This window comes from Ranitomeya variabilis, chromosome 1, assembly GCF_051348905.1.
Source record: "Ranitomeya variabilis isolate aRanVar5 chromosome 1, aRanVar5.hap1, whole genome shotgun sequence".
NCBI lineage: Eukaryota > Metazoa > Chordata > Amphibia > Anura > Dendrobatidae > Ranitomeya > Ranitomeya variabilis.
In genome coordinates this window covers 586,753,618-586,770,297 of record NC_135232.1, presented here as the reverse complement: position 1 = coordinate 586,770,297, position 16,680 = coordinate 586,753,618, and the positions used below count along the sequence as shown (strand labels likewise).

The following is a 16,680-nucleotide window of genomic DNA, read 5'->3' as shown; positions in this document are numbered from 1 at the left end:
ATCACACATGACAGGCTTAGATGTACCAGCGAAGCAAAAAGTATCGCGATTGGCTCAGACAACGTGACTCCGCAAACGTAATTATGCATAAGTGGCTCTGATTGCCTAAGATACTTTCTGCTGAGTTGTATCACACCTGATTGGCTCCAAAATACAAGATGAGCAGTTTTTATGGGATATGATTGGCTTGGATACATGATAAACATGTAATAATGGCTTGGATACACTATTTTAGCATGACGCATCACTCTTGATACCCATCTCATTGCTGAACAGATGGACGCTAAGGTCACAGTCTTTGAGGTGCAGAACGACTACTCGGTAAAACAACACGAGGTTGCTCTGAAGTTCCCTCGGGTCAGTAAAAGTCGCCTCTACATCATCACCAACCACAACACTCAACTACATCTTCTGAATAAGGAGGTAAGAGAGAAGAATATGTGTCAAGCAAAGGGTGGCCGTGACAGAAATCAAAAAGTTGCACCTTACAAGGAGAATCGCAAAGGTCATTCTCATTAGTTGTTAGTTTGAAGATCCCCACTATATCAGAGCTCATGCTGTGATTGGCTCACATCTAAGCCAATCAGAACATGGGAAAGAAAAGATCTCTACATTCTAGAAGGCTTAGTGTGTTAGCAAAGGTCTTTCCTTTCACTACAGTGCGATATTGTCTGGATGATTGCAACTCCAGGACATTCTCATACCACTGAATTGTTATGTTGAATAAATATATATTTAATGAAAGAAAAAGGTTTTCTGATAATATATTTCTTTTAGGATACTGTCTATAACACTATTGATTTTCAAGATTTCCTTCTACAGGGTGGTAACAAAGAGAAGAGCATGTTCCAGCATGGAGTGTCTACCAAGGTGTTGACCGTAACAAACACAATTGGGACCGACTGGGAGGTGAGTACCATCATCTGAATATCTGGGTACTTGATGTGAGGAAGATCTGGGCCCTTCATGAGGCAGATGGGGGCTTTTCATAGCACTGATCGTAATATAACTTGCCAAAGGATTATAAAGAATTGATCCTCCAAATTGTCCCGGTAACAGGCATAGTGGTTTCCAGTTTTGTCCCAGATCCCTCAAGATCTGTTTTCACGAAATTCCCTATTTTTCTCCACTACAGGTCTGTATGCTGCTCAGTCCCTCGGAAATTTCCCGCCTGTCCCCGAACTTCAACATCATGGGTTTTTTCAAAAGCTGTTTGGTAAGGAGGTTAGAAGAATGACCTAGTCCATAAAGTAATAATGACTTCCACCGTTATTTATTTTTTAATATCATGCAGAAAAATGTTCCCACCTTGAAAAACCAAAACACAGCTCCTGAATCCCTTTGCTTGGAAAAAGCATCCCTTAAAAAACATGGATCCTTTCTCATAGAAATAGTACCACTCATCTCCATGGGCTTCATCTGTTACTGCAACTTAAAGGGGTTGTCCACTATTTATGTAAACCAGTACAGGCTGTTCCAGAGGTATGCACCAGCTGCAGAAGCAATGTGTGCTCTCCTTAGAAGTATCAAGAACACTGCAGCCAATCAAGGGTGAACAGAAACGTAAGTCATCAAATAAACATCTGATGATGCGCTCTTGTTGTTACCTGCAGCCAATCAGTGGGTCAGACATCACCTCCATCCATGTCTAAAAAAATTGATTCAGTGTCGAGCAATCCCATTAAAGGGGTTTTTCATGCATTTTTTCTTATGTTACACATTACCCAAAAATAAAAAGCACTTACCAACCTAAGGATCCTCTACTACTCTATTATCATTGTTGGTGCATGACCGCTGCAGCCAATTAGTAATTGCAGTGGTGAACTACACCAGAAGAAAAGTAGTAAAGACTGGCAGGGAACCCGAGAAGGGTTGGGGATCCATAGGTGAGTGTGTACAAGTCATTATTTTTACAGCACCCTCAGGACATATTTAAAATACAAAAAAATGGGCTTAAAAAACTATGTACAAGACCAAGAGCGTTTTTGGAAGAGTCAACCTATCAAGTCTAGGTGCCATGGGACAGACCACCACATCCTCTCAAAACTCTATAGATTTACCAATTCTCCATGACATGTTTTTATTTTTACAACTTTCAGATGGACATAAACTATCAAGATTCTCTCTCATCCCTTTGTAGTCCTAACAAAAAACACAAGGTCGATGTGCAGGAGCTCAGCAAGGCAGCCGCTCAGTTCCTCAACTCTTGTGAAGACCATATTATTAATGATTATTGTAAAAGCCTCAATGGGATATTGACTGAGAAACTTCAAGCATTTTGTATTAGTCAGAAAAAAGGAGACATGATTATTGGGGCCCTGATGGCATTGGTGGCAGCTGAGCTGGCAACATCTATGGAAGGTATCGGGAGCTTTGACTATAAAGCTGAGAAAGAGAAGAAACAGGAGGATCAGAGAGAACAGGTGAGAAACAAAATCCAAATGGGGATTGTACACTAAAACTACTACAGTATTATACTGCTCCTGTGTATAGGAAGATAACTACTATAATACTGCTCCTATCTACAGAAATATAACTGCTATAATACTGCCCCCTATGTATAAGAACACAACTACTATAATACTGCCCCTATGTACAAGAATATAACTACTATAATACTGCCCCTATGTACAAGAATATAACTACTATAATACTGCTCCTATGTAAAAGAATATAACTACTATAATACTGCTCCTATGTACAAGAATATAACTGCTATAATACTGCTCCTATGTAAAAGAATATAACTACTATAATACTGCTCCTATGTACAAGAATATAACTGCTATAATACTGCTCCTATGTACAAGAATATAACTACTATAATACTGCTCCTATTTACAAGAATATAATTACTATAATACTGCCCCTATGTACAAGAATATAACTACTATAATACTGCCCCTATGTACAAGAATATAACTACTATAATACTGCTCTCTATGTACAAGAATATAACTACTATAATACTGCTCCCTATGTACAAGATTATAACTACTATAATTACTGCCCCTTATGTACAAGAATATAACTACTATAATACTGCCCCTATGTACAAGAATATAACTACTATAATACTGCCCCTATATACAAGAATATAACTATATAACTACTATAGTACTGCCCCTATGTACAAGAATATAGCTCCAATAATACTGCCCCTATTCTATGTACAAGAATATAACTACTATAATACTATTCCCTATGTACAAGAATATAACTACTATAATACTGGCCCATATGTACAAGAATATAACTACTATAATACTGGCCCATATGTACAAGAATATAACTACTATAATACTGGCCCATATGTACAAGAATATAACTACTGTAATATTATTCCTTATGTACAAGAATATAACTACTATAATACTGCCCCTATGTACAAGAATATAACTACTATAATACTGCCCCTTTGTACAAGAATATAACTACTATAATACTGCTCCTATGTACAAGAATATAACTGCTATAATACTGCCCCTATGAACAGGAATATAACTACTATAATACTGCCCCTATGTACAAGAATATAACTACTATAATACTGCCCCTATGTACAAGAAGGTAACTACTATAATACTGCTCTCTATGTACAAGAATATAACTACTACAATACTGGCCCATATGTACAAGAATATAACTATTATAATACTGGCCCATAGGTAGAAGAATATAACTACTGTAATATTATTTCTTATGTACAAGAATATAACTACTATAATACTGCCCCTATGTACAAGAATATAACTACTATAATACTGCCCCTTTGTACAATAATATAACTACTATAATACTGTTCCTATGTACAAGAATATAACTGCTATAATACTGCTCTCTATGTACAAGAATATAAGTACTAAAATACTGCTCCTATGTACAAGAATATACGGTAATTACTATAATACTGCCCCTATGTACAAGAATATAACTACTATAATACTGCCCCTATGTACAAGAATATAACTACCATAATACTGCCCCTATGTACAAGAATATAACTACTATAATACTGCCCCTATGTACAAGAATATAACTACTATAGTACTGCCCCTATGTACAAGAATATAGCTCCAATAATACTGCCCCTATGCTATGTACAAGAATATAACTACTATAATACTATTCCCTATGTACAAGAATATAAGTACTATACTACTGGCCCATATGTACTAGAATATAACTACTATAATACTGGCCTATATGTACAAGAATATAACTACTGTAATATTATTCCTTATGCACAAGAATATAACTACTATAATACTGCCCCTATGTACAAGAATATACCTACTGTAATAATGCCCCTTTGTACAGGAATATAACTACTATAATACTGCTCCTTTGTACAAGAATATTGCTATAATACTGCCCCTATGTACAAGAATATAACTACTATAATACTGCTCTTATGTACAAGAATATAACTACTATAATACTGTCCCCTATGTACAAGAATATAACTACTATAATACTGCTCTCTATGTACAAGAATATAACTACTATAATACTGCTCCTATGTACAAGAATATAATTACTATAATACTGCCCCCTATGTACAAGAATATAACTACTATAATATTGCCCCTATGTACAAGAATATAACTACTATAATACTGCTCTCTATGTACAAAAATATAACTACTATAATACTGCCCCTATGTACAAGAATATAACTGCTATAATACTGCCCCTATGTACAAGAATATAACTACTATAATACTGCCCCTATGTACAAGAATATAACTACTATAGTACTGCCCCTATGTACAAGAATATAGCTCCAATAATACTGCCCCTATTCTATGTACAAGAATATAACTACTATAATACTATTCCTTATGTACAAGAATATAACTACTATAATACTGGCCCATATATACAAGAATATAACTACTATAATACTGGCCCATATGTACAAGAATATAACTACTGTAATATTATTCCTTATGTACAAGAATATAACTACTATAATACTGCCCCTATGTACAAGAATACAACTACTATAATACTGCTCTTATGTACAAGAATATAACTACTATAATACTGTCCCCTATGTACAAGAATATAACTACTATAATACTGCTCTCTATGTACAAGAATATAACTACTATAATACTGCCCCTATGTACAAGAATATAACTACTATAATACTGCCCCTATGTACAAGAATATAACTACTATAATACTGCCCCTTTGTGCAAGAACATAACTACTAAAATACTGCTCCTATGTACAAGAATATAACTGCTATAATACTGCCCCTATGTACAAGAATATAACTACTATAATACTGCCCCTATGTACAAGAATATAACTACTATAATACTGCCCCTATGTACAAGAATATAACTACTGTAGTACTGCTCTCTATGTACAAGAATATAACTACTACAATACTGGCCCATATGTACAAGAATATAACTACTATAATACTGGCCCATATGTAGAAGAATATAACTACTGTAATATTATTCCTTATGTACAAGAATGTAACTACTATAATACTGCCCCTATGTACAAGAATATAACTACTATAATACTGCCCCTTTGTACAATAATATAACTACTATAATACTACTCCTATTTACAAGAATATAACTAGTACAATACTGGTGGCCCATATGTACAAGAATATAACTACTATAATACTGGCCCATATGTAGAAGAATATAACTACTGTAATATTATTCCTTATGTACAAGAATATAACTACTATAATACTGCCCCATATGTACAAGAATATAACTACTATAATGCTGCCACTATCTACAAGAATATAACTACTATAATACTGCTCCTATGTACAAGAATATAACTACTATAATACTGCCCCTATGTACAAGAATATAACTGCTATAATACTGCCCCTATGTACAAGAATATAACTACTATAATACTGAACCTATATACAAGAATATAACTACTATAATACTGCCCCTATGTACAAGAATATAACTACTATAATACTGCTCTCTATGTACAAGAATATAACTACTACAATACTGGCCCATATGTACAAGAATATAACTACTATAATACTGCCCCTATGTACAAGAATATAACTACTATAAAACTGCCACTATCTACAAGAATAGAACTACTATAATACTGCCACTATCTACAAGAATATAACTACTATAATACTGCCCCTATGTACAAGAATATAGCTACTATAATACTGCTCTCTATGTACAAGAATATAACTACTATAATACTGCTCCCTATGTACAAGAATATATCTACTATAATACTGCCCCTATGTACAAGAATATAACTACTATAATACTGCCCCTATGTACAAGAATATAACTACTATAATACTGCCCCTATGTACAAGAATATAACTACTATAGTACTGCCCCTATGTACAAGAATATAGCTCCAATAATACTGCCCCTATTCTATGTACAAGAATATAACTACTATAATACTATTCCCTATGTACAAGAATATAACTACTATAATACTAGCCCATATGTACAAGAATATAATTACTATAATACTGGCCCATATGTACAAGAATATAACTACTGTAATATTATTCCTTATGTACAAGAATATAACTATTATAATACTGCCCCTATGTACAAGAATATAACTACTATAATACTGCCCCTTTGTACAAGAATATAACTACTATAATACTGCCCCTATGTACAAGAATATAACTACTATAATACTGCCCCTTTGTACAAGAATATAACTACTATAATACTGCTCCTATGTACAAGAATATAACTGCTATAATACTGCCCCTATGTACAAGAATATAACTCCTATAATACTGCTCCTATGTACAAGAATATAACTACTACAATACTGGCCCATATCTACAAGAATATAACTACTATAATACTGCCCCTATGTACAAGAATATAACTCCTATAATACTGCTCCTATGTACAAGAATATAACTACTATAATACTGCCTCCTAGCTGTGAGGTTGTGTGTCTGTAGCTCTCCTGATGTCTGGAGCAAGCCCAGGGAGGGGCCACCCTGGGCGGGGAAGCTCCCCAGGCAAGGCCCAGGCTTCTCGGCCTACACTGGGACACGGTTCCCAGACCTCTCTAAATGGGAATAGTAATCCCAAAGTCACTGTGAGACCAGTGAATGCAGCGAGCCAAAGCTGCAGCAGTTCTGTGAAAGAGGAAAAACCTGCAAGTAAAGTCTTGGGAGGAAAATCTCCTCCAAGTCCAGCAAAGAAGCCAGAAGTGAAAGTGTTGGTGAGTGATGTTACACAGCACAGTATGAAGTCCTGTAACTCCCCAGTCAGTAAGCAGCCCCTGCCTGGAGCACAGGTGAAAGCAGCCTCAGCTGTGCAGATCACCTCTCCTGCTTCCAGGCAGAGACGGACGTCTCTGGAAAGACAGACTATCCAGGAGAACTTGCAGCAACATCGCAGTGTGGCGCTGTCAGGACGCACCCGGTCACAATCAGGTGGCAGCGATAAACCTGCTGCGGAGCCTGCACCCAGCCGAGGAGCCACAAAGCCATCTGTGGTGGAACCGCACAAGACTGTGTTCAAAACCCCTGCACCCGTGGTGAAGCCTAAACCTGTGCAGCCGGCACGTGCACCCGAGCTGCAGCTAGCGGACGAGATACCGGTGTAACAGGCCAGATTATACCCCCAGGCCAGACTATACCCGGGGTTAAAGTGGCCTAGGCTAGATTATACCCCGGGTATACTTTGGCCTAGGCCAAACTATACCCCGGGGTATAAAATAGCCTAGGCCAAAGTATACCCCTCCAGGCCAGATTATACCCCCCAGGGTAAGCTGAGGGAAAGCTGCTCATTCTTCTAGGTCACAGCTCCCCCTCCCATCGGGCACTGCTCCTTTTCAAGCTCCTCCACCTCTGGTGACGCCAGGGATCTCCCTTTCTAAGCCCCACCCCCTCCCTATAGTCACATGTGACATGAAATCTTCAGCCCTGCTCGTGCCAGCTCGTTGTCTTGGCGCCTTGGATATGCTTGGAAAAGGGCTTTGTATACCTAGGGGGCACTGACGAGCACTGAGGGGTGGGTGGGGAACCCCTTTACTGGTTGCTATGGGATATAGCATGATCACTCTATCCTAGCAACACCTTGGATACGCTTGGAAAAGGGGTTTATCTATCTTGGGGGCACCATTGCAGCACTGCGGGTGGGTGGGGAAACCTTTTACTGGTTGCTATGGGATTTTACATGATCACTCTATCCTAGCAACGCCTTGAATACGCTTGAAAAAGGGGTTTATCTACCTTGGGGGCACTCTCGCAGCACTTAAGGATAGGTGGTTAACCCCTTAGGTGGTTGCTATGGGATTTTACATGACCACTTTATCCTAGCAACGGCTTGTATACGCTTGGAAAAGGGGTTTATCTACCTTGGGGGCACCCTTGCAGCACTGTGGGGAAGCCGGGGAACCCTTTTACTGGTTGCTATGGGATTTTACATGACCAATTTATCCTAGCAACGCCTTGTATACGCTTGGAAAAGGGGTTAATCTACCTTGGGGGCACCCTCACAGCACTGCGGGGTGGGTGGGGAACCCTTTTACTGGTTGCTATGGGATTTTACATGGCCATTCTATCCTAGCAACGCCTTGGATACGCTTAAAAAATGGGTTTATCTACCATGGGGGCACCCTCGCAGCACTGCGGGGAAGCCGGGGAACCCTTTTACTGAGGAAGGAAACAGCACAAAAATTCAAAAGCTGACTTAGGCCATAGTATACCCCCGGGGGATAAACTTTATACCAGGGGGTATAAAATAGTTTTTATAGTATTTCTCTAGGCCATAATGTTATCACTTCACTGTTTTTCTCACCCTATTGCTTATTTGTTGAAAAGTGTGCAGATCTGAACTGACAGTAGATGGCGCTGTCCTGTCAGTGCATAGTTAATGATAACTTGTTTTGTATGTTCTCTATGACACCTCTCTGCTCTCTATGACACCAAATCTTTTCCAATTTTGACAACCATGGAAGATCAATTGTATGACCAGCTTTTGAGATTCTACACTGCAACAGAACAAAGGTACCCTCAGTATACCTACGATCTACCTCCTGAGAAACGTGCAAATGCCAAGTCCCAGTTTAGACAAACAGCAAAGCCATATCGAGCCCAAGGAGGAATTGTTTATCATAGGGAAAAGGAGGTTCTTACTAAAAGTCGACTGCCAAATATCCTGAAGGCCTGTCATGACAACCCAATATCTGGGGGCCATTTTGGCAGAGATAAAACTTTAGCCAAAATCTCTGACCGGTTTTACTGGAAGGGAATGAAAAATGACGTTCACCAGTATGTGAAAGCCTGTCAAAAATGTTTTGTTATAAATCCCAAAATCACAAAGGAAGCTCCACCACTCAACAGTATATCAGTGCCTGGAAAAGTATGGAGCTTAGTTGGGATTGATATGATTGGCCCTCTTCAGGAAACATCAAATGGCAACAAATATATAGTTGCTGCCACTGATCATTTCTCCAAATGGACTGAAGCAACAGCTGTCCCAGATAAGAGTGCCAAGTCAGTGGCAAATTTTTTGTACTCCGTTATCTGTCGCCTTGGCTGTATGGAGACTCTGATTAGCGACCAGGGACGAGAGTTTGTAAACTCGATCATTGACAACCTGATGGAACATTTTCAAACAGATCACCGTATTTCATCTGCATACCACCCACAAACAAATGGCCAGCGGGAACGTGATAATCGGACACTTAAAGAAGCTCTTAGTAAGCTTGTCAATGACCAAGGAAACAACTGGGATCAATTCATCCCTGGTGTTCTGTTTGCCTATCACACATCTGTGCATGCTTCAACCAAGGTTACTCCATTTGAGGTCATGTATGGACGGAAGGCCAAGCTTCCCATGGACCTTAATCCCTCAAAAGATGATACGGTGGATCCCATGCCCATTTCAGATCATGCCACCCCTGATGTGCTAAATACACTGTCAAGCATTCTTAAAAAGCTGCACTCAGACGTCAGTACCAACATCCACTCTGCTCAAGAACACCAGAAGTGTGCCTTTGATCGCCGACACAAAAGCAACAAAGAAATCACTGCTGGTACCATAGTTTATATCAAGAATCAGCGCCGTATTCAACGCATAGGTTCAAAGATGGAACCACGCTGGATTGGACCTTATTTAGTTGTGGAATCCTTGACCAAGGGACGAGTAAAACTTAAGAACAACAAAACTGGCAAGATATTAAGCAACACATACCACACCAGCAACCTAAAGATTTACCAGGATAAAGAGGCTTCTCCACCATCCGATGATGATTATTCCAGTGACTCTGCCACACAGAAAAATAAGCAAACTAAGGCTTTCAACCTACTACCAAGTTCAAGAAGGAAGTATCTTAGCACCACTCTTGGCCTTACGTTTAGTAAGGTTGTATACTGTGGATGCAGACGAGACCTTGAACAACCACGGCGTACATATAAAACCAAAGGTGATGGAAACTGCTTCTTCCGGGCCATCAGCTACATCTTGACAGGAACAGAGGACAACCATTCCCTTCTCAGAGATAAAGTCATCCACCATATGAAAACTGACTTGACAAAAAAACTACAGGACTACTTGAACCAAAATGTGAATGAATATGTGAACATCTCTGGAATCTCTCGTGATGGAGTCTGGGCAACTGATGCAGAGATCATGACCACGGCGAATCTGTTGAGTTGCGACATAATAATCTACACAAACGTCGGTGACTCCATGGATTGGTTGACATATCCTGCAAGCTTCAATCTGCAGTCAACAACTGAACATGCACTGTATCTTGAAAATAAGCACGATCATTTCAATGTTGTTATCAGTGTTTAGCTTTAAACGTTAATTTGGTAGCAAGGACATGCTAGACTAAATGTCATAATACACAGAATGACTGTTGGGCGATTTGTTGCCCCAGATAATTGCATTGCATGATAAGTGACTTATAGCTAATGAGAAATTATTGCCCCCCCTCCCACCGCTAGGTGGTGCTGGCTCTGCTTCTACAAGCTCCAACGGCACTAGCCAGGTGCCGCTCTCCTCTATGGCGCCTGGCTGTGACGTCGGCGCATGGAGAGGCAGCGCCACCTAGCGGCAGGAGGGGGACCCCGTCTACCAGGAGACGGGCAGCGGCGGTTAGCGAGGGGGGGTAATCGGGCAGCCCCCCTAAGGTAACTATAAAATGGGGGGGTATTTGTAATGCATATGCATTACAAATACCCCCCTTTACAACTACTTTTGCCATGGGCAAAAGTTTTGTATAGTGGGAGGTACTCTTTAAGAATTGTCAGTTTGGTTTCTCAATAAAATGTTGAAGCATTAAGTAATTCTTGTGTATATCACTCAATGCAAATGATTTCATTGGGGTATAATATGAGCTGAGAGGTATAAATTGGGCTAGGCAACTTTAACCCCAGATTAGTTACATAATCTGGCCTGGAGGGGTATAGTTTGGCCTAGGCTATTTTACACCCCGGGGTATAGTTTGGCCTAGGCCAGTTTATGCCCGGGTATACTCTGGCATAGACCAAATTATACCCGGGGTTAATCTGGGACAGGGTTACTTTGGCCTGTTACACCGAGGAACCCTTTTACTGGTTGCTATGGGATTTTACATGACCACTTTATCCTAGCAATGCCTTGTATATGCTTGGAAAAGGGGTTTATCTACCTTGGGGGCACCCTGCTTGCTATAGGGTTTTACATGGTGTAAGTACCTTAGATTGATCATTTGAAATCGCTTAGCAACCAGGAAAAGAGTTCCCCAGCCTCCATGCAATGCTGCGACAGTGCCCCCAAGGTAGATAAGCCCCTTTTCCAAGCGTATCCAAGGCGTTGCTAGGATAAAGTGGCCATGTAAAATCCCATAGCAACCAGTAAAAGGGTTCCCCGGCTTCCCCGCAGTGCTGTGAGGGTGCCCCCAAGGTAGATAAACCCCTTTTCCAACCGTATCCAGGGCGTTGCTAGGATAAAGTGGCCATGTAAAATCCCATAGCAACCAGTAAAAGGGATCCCCACCCACCCCGCAGTGCTGTGAGGGTGCCCCCAAGGTAGATTAACCCCTTTTCCAAGCGTATACAAGGCGTTGCTAGGATAAATTGGTCATGTAAAATCCCATAGCAACCAGTAAAAGGGTTCCCCGGCTTCCCCGCAGTGCTGTGAGGGTGCCCCCAAGGTAGATAAACCCCTTTTCCAACCGTATCCAGGGCGTTGCTAGGATAAAGTGGCCATGTAAAATCCCATAGCAACCAGTAAAAGGGATCCCCACCCACCCCGCAGTGCTGTGAGGGTGCCCCCAAGGTAGATTAACCCCTTTTCCAAGCGTATACAAGGCGTTGCTAGGATAAATTGGTCATGTAAAATCCCATAGCAACCAGTAAAAGGGTTCCCCGGCTTCCCCGCAGTGCTGTGAGGGTGCCCCCAAGGTAGATAAACCCCTTTTCCAACCGTATCCAGGGCGTTGCTAGGATAAAGTGGCCATGTAAAATCCCATAGCAACCAGTAAAAGGCTATAGTCTGGCCTGAGGGTATAGTGTGGCCTGTTATAGTTTGGCCTAGGCTGTTTTACATCCTTAGGTATAGTTTGGCCTAGGCCAAAATATACCCAGGGTTAAATGTAGCCTAGGCCACTTTAACCCTGGGGGGTATAATGTGGCCTGGAGGGGTATAGTTTGGCCTAGGCTATTTTACACCCCGGGGTATAGTTTGGCCTAGGCCATTTTATGCCTGGGTATAGTTTGGCCTAGGCCAGTTTATACCCCGGGGTATACTCTGGCCTAGGCCAAATTATACCCGGGGTTAATCTGGGACGGGGTTACTTTGGCCTGTTACACCGGGACTGGTCAGAAAACTGGGTGAGTTACAGCAGCAAAAAAAAGCGCTGCAAATGGAGGTAGACTTCATTTATAGTCTAAAAGTCGCTAATCCTGCCTGTAATGATGCCTATGACCTGAGACTGAACACACTGGGGGTGCAGCTGGCAAGTGTTGTGCAGGACATTGAGTCTGTGCTGGAGGGCATGGGGCCCCTGGCAGAGACCTACAGGAACCGGGAGCGGTTCGCCTCCTATAAGCAGGACTGTGCTGTAGAGACCGGGACCCCCCAGCAGCGGACACGGCCAGTGTTACAGGCTGCCCGCTTCTGCTTCCAGGAAGGGAAAAAACTGCCGCAGCAAGCAGCTGAGTGTGAACAGAAGCATGCACTTCAGACTCCAGCAGAAGCGCCACAGGTCCCAGAATGTCCCATGCAGGAGCAAGACAGTGTTTGTGAGACTGTTTGTGCTGCTGAGGCAGCTGAGTGTGAACAGGAGCATGCACTGCAGACTCCAGCAGAGGCACCACAGGTCCCAGAATGCCCCACGCAGGAGCAGGACATTATTTGTGAGACTGTTTGTGCTGATGAGGCCGAGGCTGAGGCACAGACTGGGGCTGGTGATGTTGTGCCCATGGGGTCGGGGGTTGGAGGGGTTTCACATTCTGTCATGGACGTGGCACTGTCTGATGATAATGATGCTGCTGATGATAATGTGCATGATATGTGTGACTATCCCCCTTTACCATCTAGTCCACAAGGTGTGGCAGCCCCCCTGCTGCAGACCCTCTCCCTGTCAGTCGGCCCAGTGTGACCCGGCAGGTGCCCCCCAGGAATGCCTGGAGCCGCGGCGCCCCATCCTTCACTTCCAGCGCCAGGTACACCGGACAGACATTTAAGCGCATTAATGTGGTGCGGTTTAAATACATAGGTGCCAAGGAGGATCTGCCACAGCGCAGGTATGTGGTGAGAGAGCTGCTATGCGGCCAGATGGGGTTTGTGGCAAACGAGATACTGGCGGTGTCTAACCTTCAGGACAGGCAGGGCTACGAGGTCAGTTTCAAGCTGCAGTGTGACCTGGACAGGTTCTGGGCCAATTACCCCAGGTTCAGAGACTCTGAAGGCTGGAATAAATTTATATTGGTTCCTATCTCCAGGCCGGACACAGTCACGGTAAATATCACCTTCTGGAATGAGGCCGTTCCCCCACAGGACATCGAGGTGTGGCTCCGGAGACACTGTGACCTCGCCTCTGGACTCTCCAAGGTCAGAGATGAGGATGGTATCTGGACAATGGGGTGGAAAGCTGTGGTGAAATTGCGGCAATTTAATAACATTACTGCCCACTTACCCAACTCCTTCTTCATTGGGAGGGAGAAGGGAAGATGTTATTACCCCGGGCAGCCCAGAAAGTGTTTCAAATGTGGTGGGAAAGGTCACCTGGCTAACGCCTGTACTGTGGTGAAGTGCAGCCTGTGTGGTGAAATCGGCCACGTCGCTGTGGATTGCCGGGATGTTAGATGTAACCTCTGCGGTAAGATGGGCCACCCTCACAGGGACTGTCCAGACGCCTGGCATAATATCTGCAGAGTCTTCCCTGATGAGGCTGTACTGGCAGGGGCAGAGGCTCAGGAGGATGAGGATGTGGTGGCAGGGGCACATGAGGGGGAGGATTTAATGTCAGGAGAGATGGTGACCAACCCAGATGCCCAACAGGAGTCCACTCATGTAACACCAGAGAAGCAGGGTATAGAGGGTGCAGAGGTAAAGCAGCCTCAGGTGTCCCCCCCCCCCCCCTTCAGCATCACTGTCTGAATCGGATGACTGGAGCATCAATCTTAATAAAAGGAAGAAAAAGAGCACATCCTCCCGTAAACCTGAGGCAGAATATGACACCAGTCAGAGAGCTACTAGGAAACTTCAGAATTCTGCAGGAGTGATGGTTGTGTCCAACAAGTATGGCGTTTTATCTGAGTCTAATGATGATGATTATGAGACAGAGTTGAGGAAAGTTGATGCAGAGTGTGACAGGGACATAGAGGACCACCCTCCGTCAAAGCGGAAGCCTTTATCTGTGGACCCTCAGGTAGAGTCTGTCATGGACACCAGTGGTGGACAGAACATCCCTGACTCATGATGATGGCAGTTACTGTGCTCCTTCTCTATTGTGTAGTGATGGCGGGGTTCTCATTAACACTAACTTCAAGTAATGTCAATAGTATTAAGGCAAGGAGGACGAGACATGTGGTGTATGAACATCTCACGCATCTGGACACCGATGTCATATTCCTGCAGGAGACACGACTGACATCTCTGGGGCTTATGAGAGAAGCTGAGAGGGAATGGCGGTCCGGTCCTTCTTTCTGGTCACTGGCTGTGGAGCCTTACGCCGGAGTCGCTGTCCTGTTTAACACCAATGATGTGACTGTGCATAGGATGACGGAGGTGGTCATGGGAAGATGTTTGGTCCTGGAAGTCACTATTCATGGTAGGCGACTCCGGCTTATTAACATCTATGGGCCACAGACAGTGACTGACAGGATTCAGCTTTTTAATAGCGTTAAGCCTTACCTCTTCACTTCTCTTCCGGTGGTGATGGCAGGGGACTTTAATGCCATACTGACATCAGGTGACAGTTCCTCGGGCAGGACAGTGACCAGAGATGGTAAGGTCCTACATAACATTATAATGCAGGCTGGACTGACTGACGTTTTCGCACAGGGAGGTCGACAGCCAAATTTCACGTATTCATGTTCCAACAGGAGCAGTAGGATAGATTTTTCTTTTGTAAGTCCTACTGAGGCTGTCGGCACCCTGAGTGAGAAGGTCGTCCCTTACTCTGATCACCTCTCCTTGTGCTTCTGTCTGGGGACCTCTAACCGTCCGGACATCGGTAGAGGGTTGTGGAGGCTCAATTCCAGTCTCCTGGATGATGCTTATGTTCAGAGTCGTGTCTACTCCCTTATCCAGCTTCATCTAGATAGGGTTGACTTCTATGACAACATGACCGACTGGTGGGAGGACGTCAAGGAGGATATCAGATCCCTCTTAAAGAGACTGTCAGTTAATAAAGGGAGGAATAAGTACAGCCAGTACCTAAAGCTGCGTAAAGAATTGGAGTCACTATATTCGGCGGGTGGGGATGACAAAGTGAAGATCGACCGACTGAAATCTGAGATAAGGCAGTATCAGTATAGTAGGTATACCTCCCTGGTTCTTGAACGGGATTATGGGTCCTTAGGGGCCCCTGATCCCTTTGAGAATTGCAGGGAGAGGGTAGTCAAAAAAATGGTCACGGGTCTCACTGACTTCCAGGGTGTATTGCAGGATTCACGGGAGGGTATCCTGGAGGTGGTGGGATCTTACTATGCTGACTTGTTTCAGAGGAAAGTTTTGGATAAAGATAAGATGGCTCAATTCTTGGAGGCAACTCCTGCGCCTGATACTAATGATGTGGACTTTTCTCCTTTGACAGCAGAGTTAACGGTGGAGGAAGTTAAGGAGGCTATTTGATAAATTACATCTGAAGAAGGCACCAGGTCCAGATGGCATAACAGCAGAATTTTATAGGAAATTCAGAGACCTCCTGGCTCCAATCCTCGTGGATGTGTATAGAAGTTGTCTAGAAAATCACCTGATGCCTCCATCCATGAGAGTGTCCTCGTTGATTCTGTTGTCTAAGGGTAAAGAGCCGAGCAACATCAAGAACTGGAGGCCGATTGCCCTCTTGAGTGTGGACAGGAAGATTCTAGCAAAGATCCTGTTTTCTAGATTAGTCTGTTTGTCCCCAGCACTGTTGGCAGGCTCTCAGTTTGGCACAGTAAAAGGGCGGAACATCTCTGGAGCAGTCATCTCGATACGGGAGATGTTTGAGAGATGTAAAGCT

General features: G+C 42.8%; 1 protein-coding gene across 5 annotated transcripts in view; it reads left to right on the top strand.

Annotated features, from left to right (window-relative positions):
• The window catches only part of LOC143769437 (uncharacterized), a 44,439-nt gene that overhangs the window by 14,268 nt on the left and 13,491 nt on the right, over nt 1-16,680 (top strand). For 3 of the 5 annotated variants that reach the window (XM_077257960.1, XM_077257982.1, XM_077257970.1), the window contains exons 2-5: nt 277-423; nt 823-909; nt 1,136-1,216; nt 2,100-2,423. In XM_077257960.1, the coding sequence (XP_077114075.1) occupies nt 277-423; nt 823-909; nt 1,136-1,216; nt 2,100-2,423 (639 nt within the window). The remainder of the gene's footprint in view (nt 1-276; nt 424-822; nt 910-1,135; nt 1,217-2,099; nt 2,424-16,680) is intronic. The other 2 variants (XM_077257993.1, XM_077258004.1) reach the window with 1 other exon arrangement.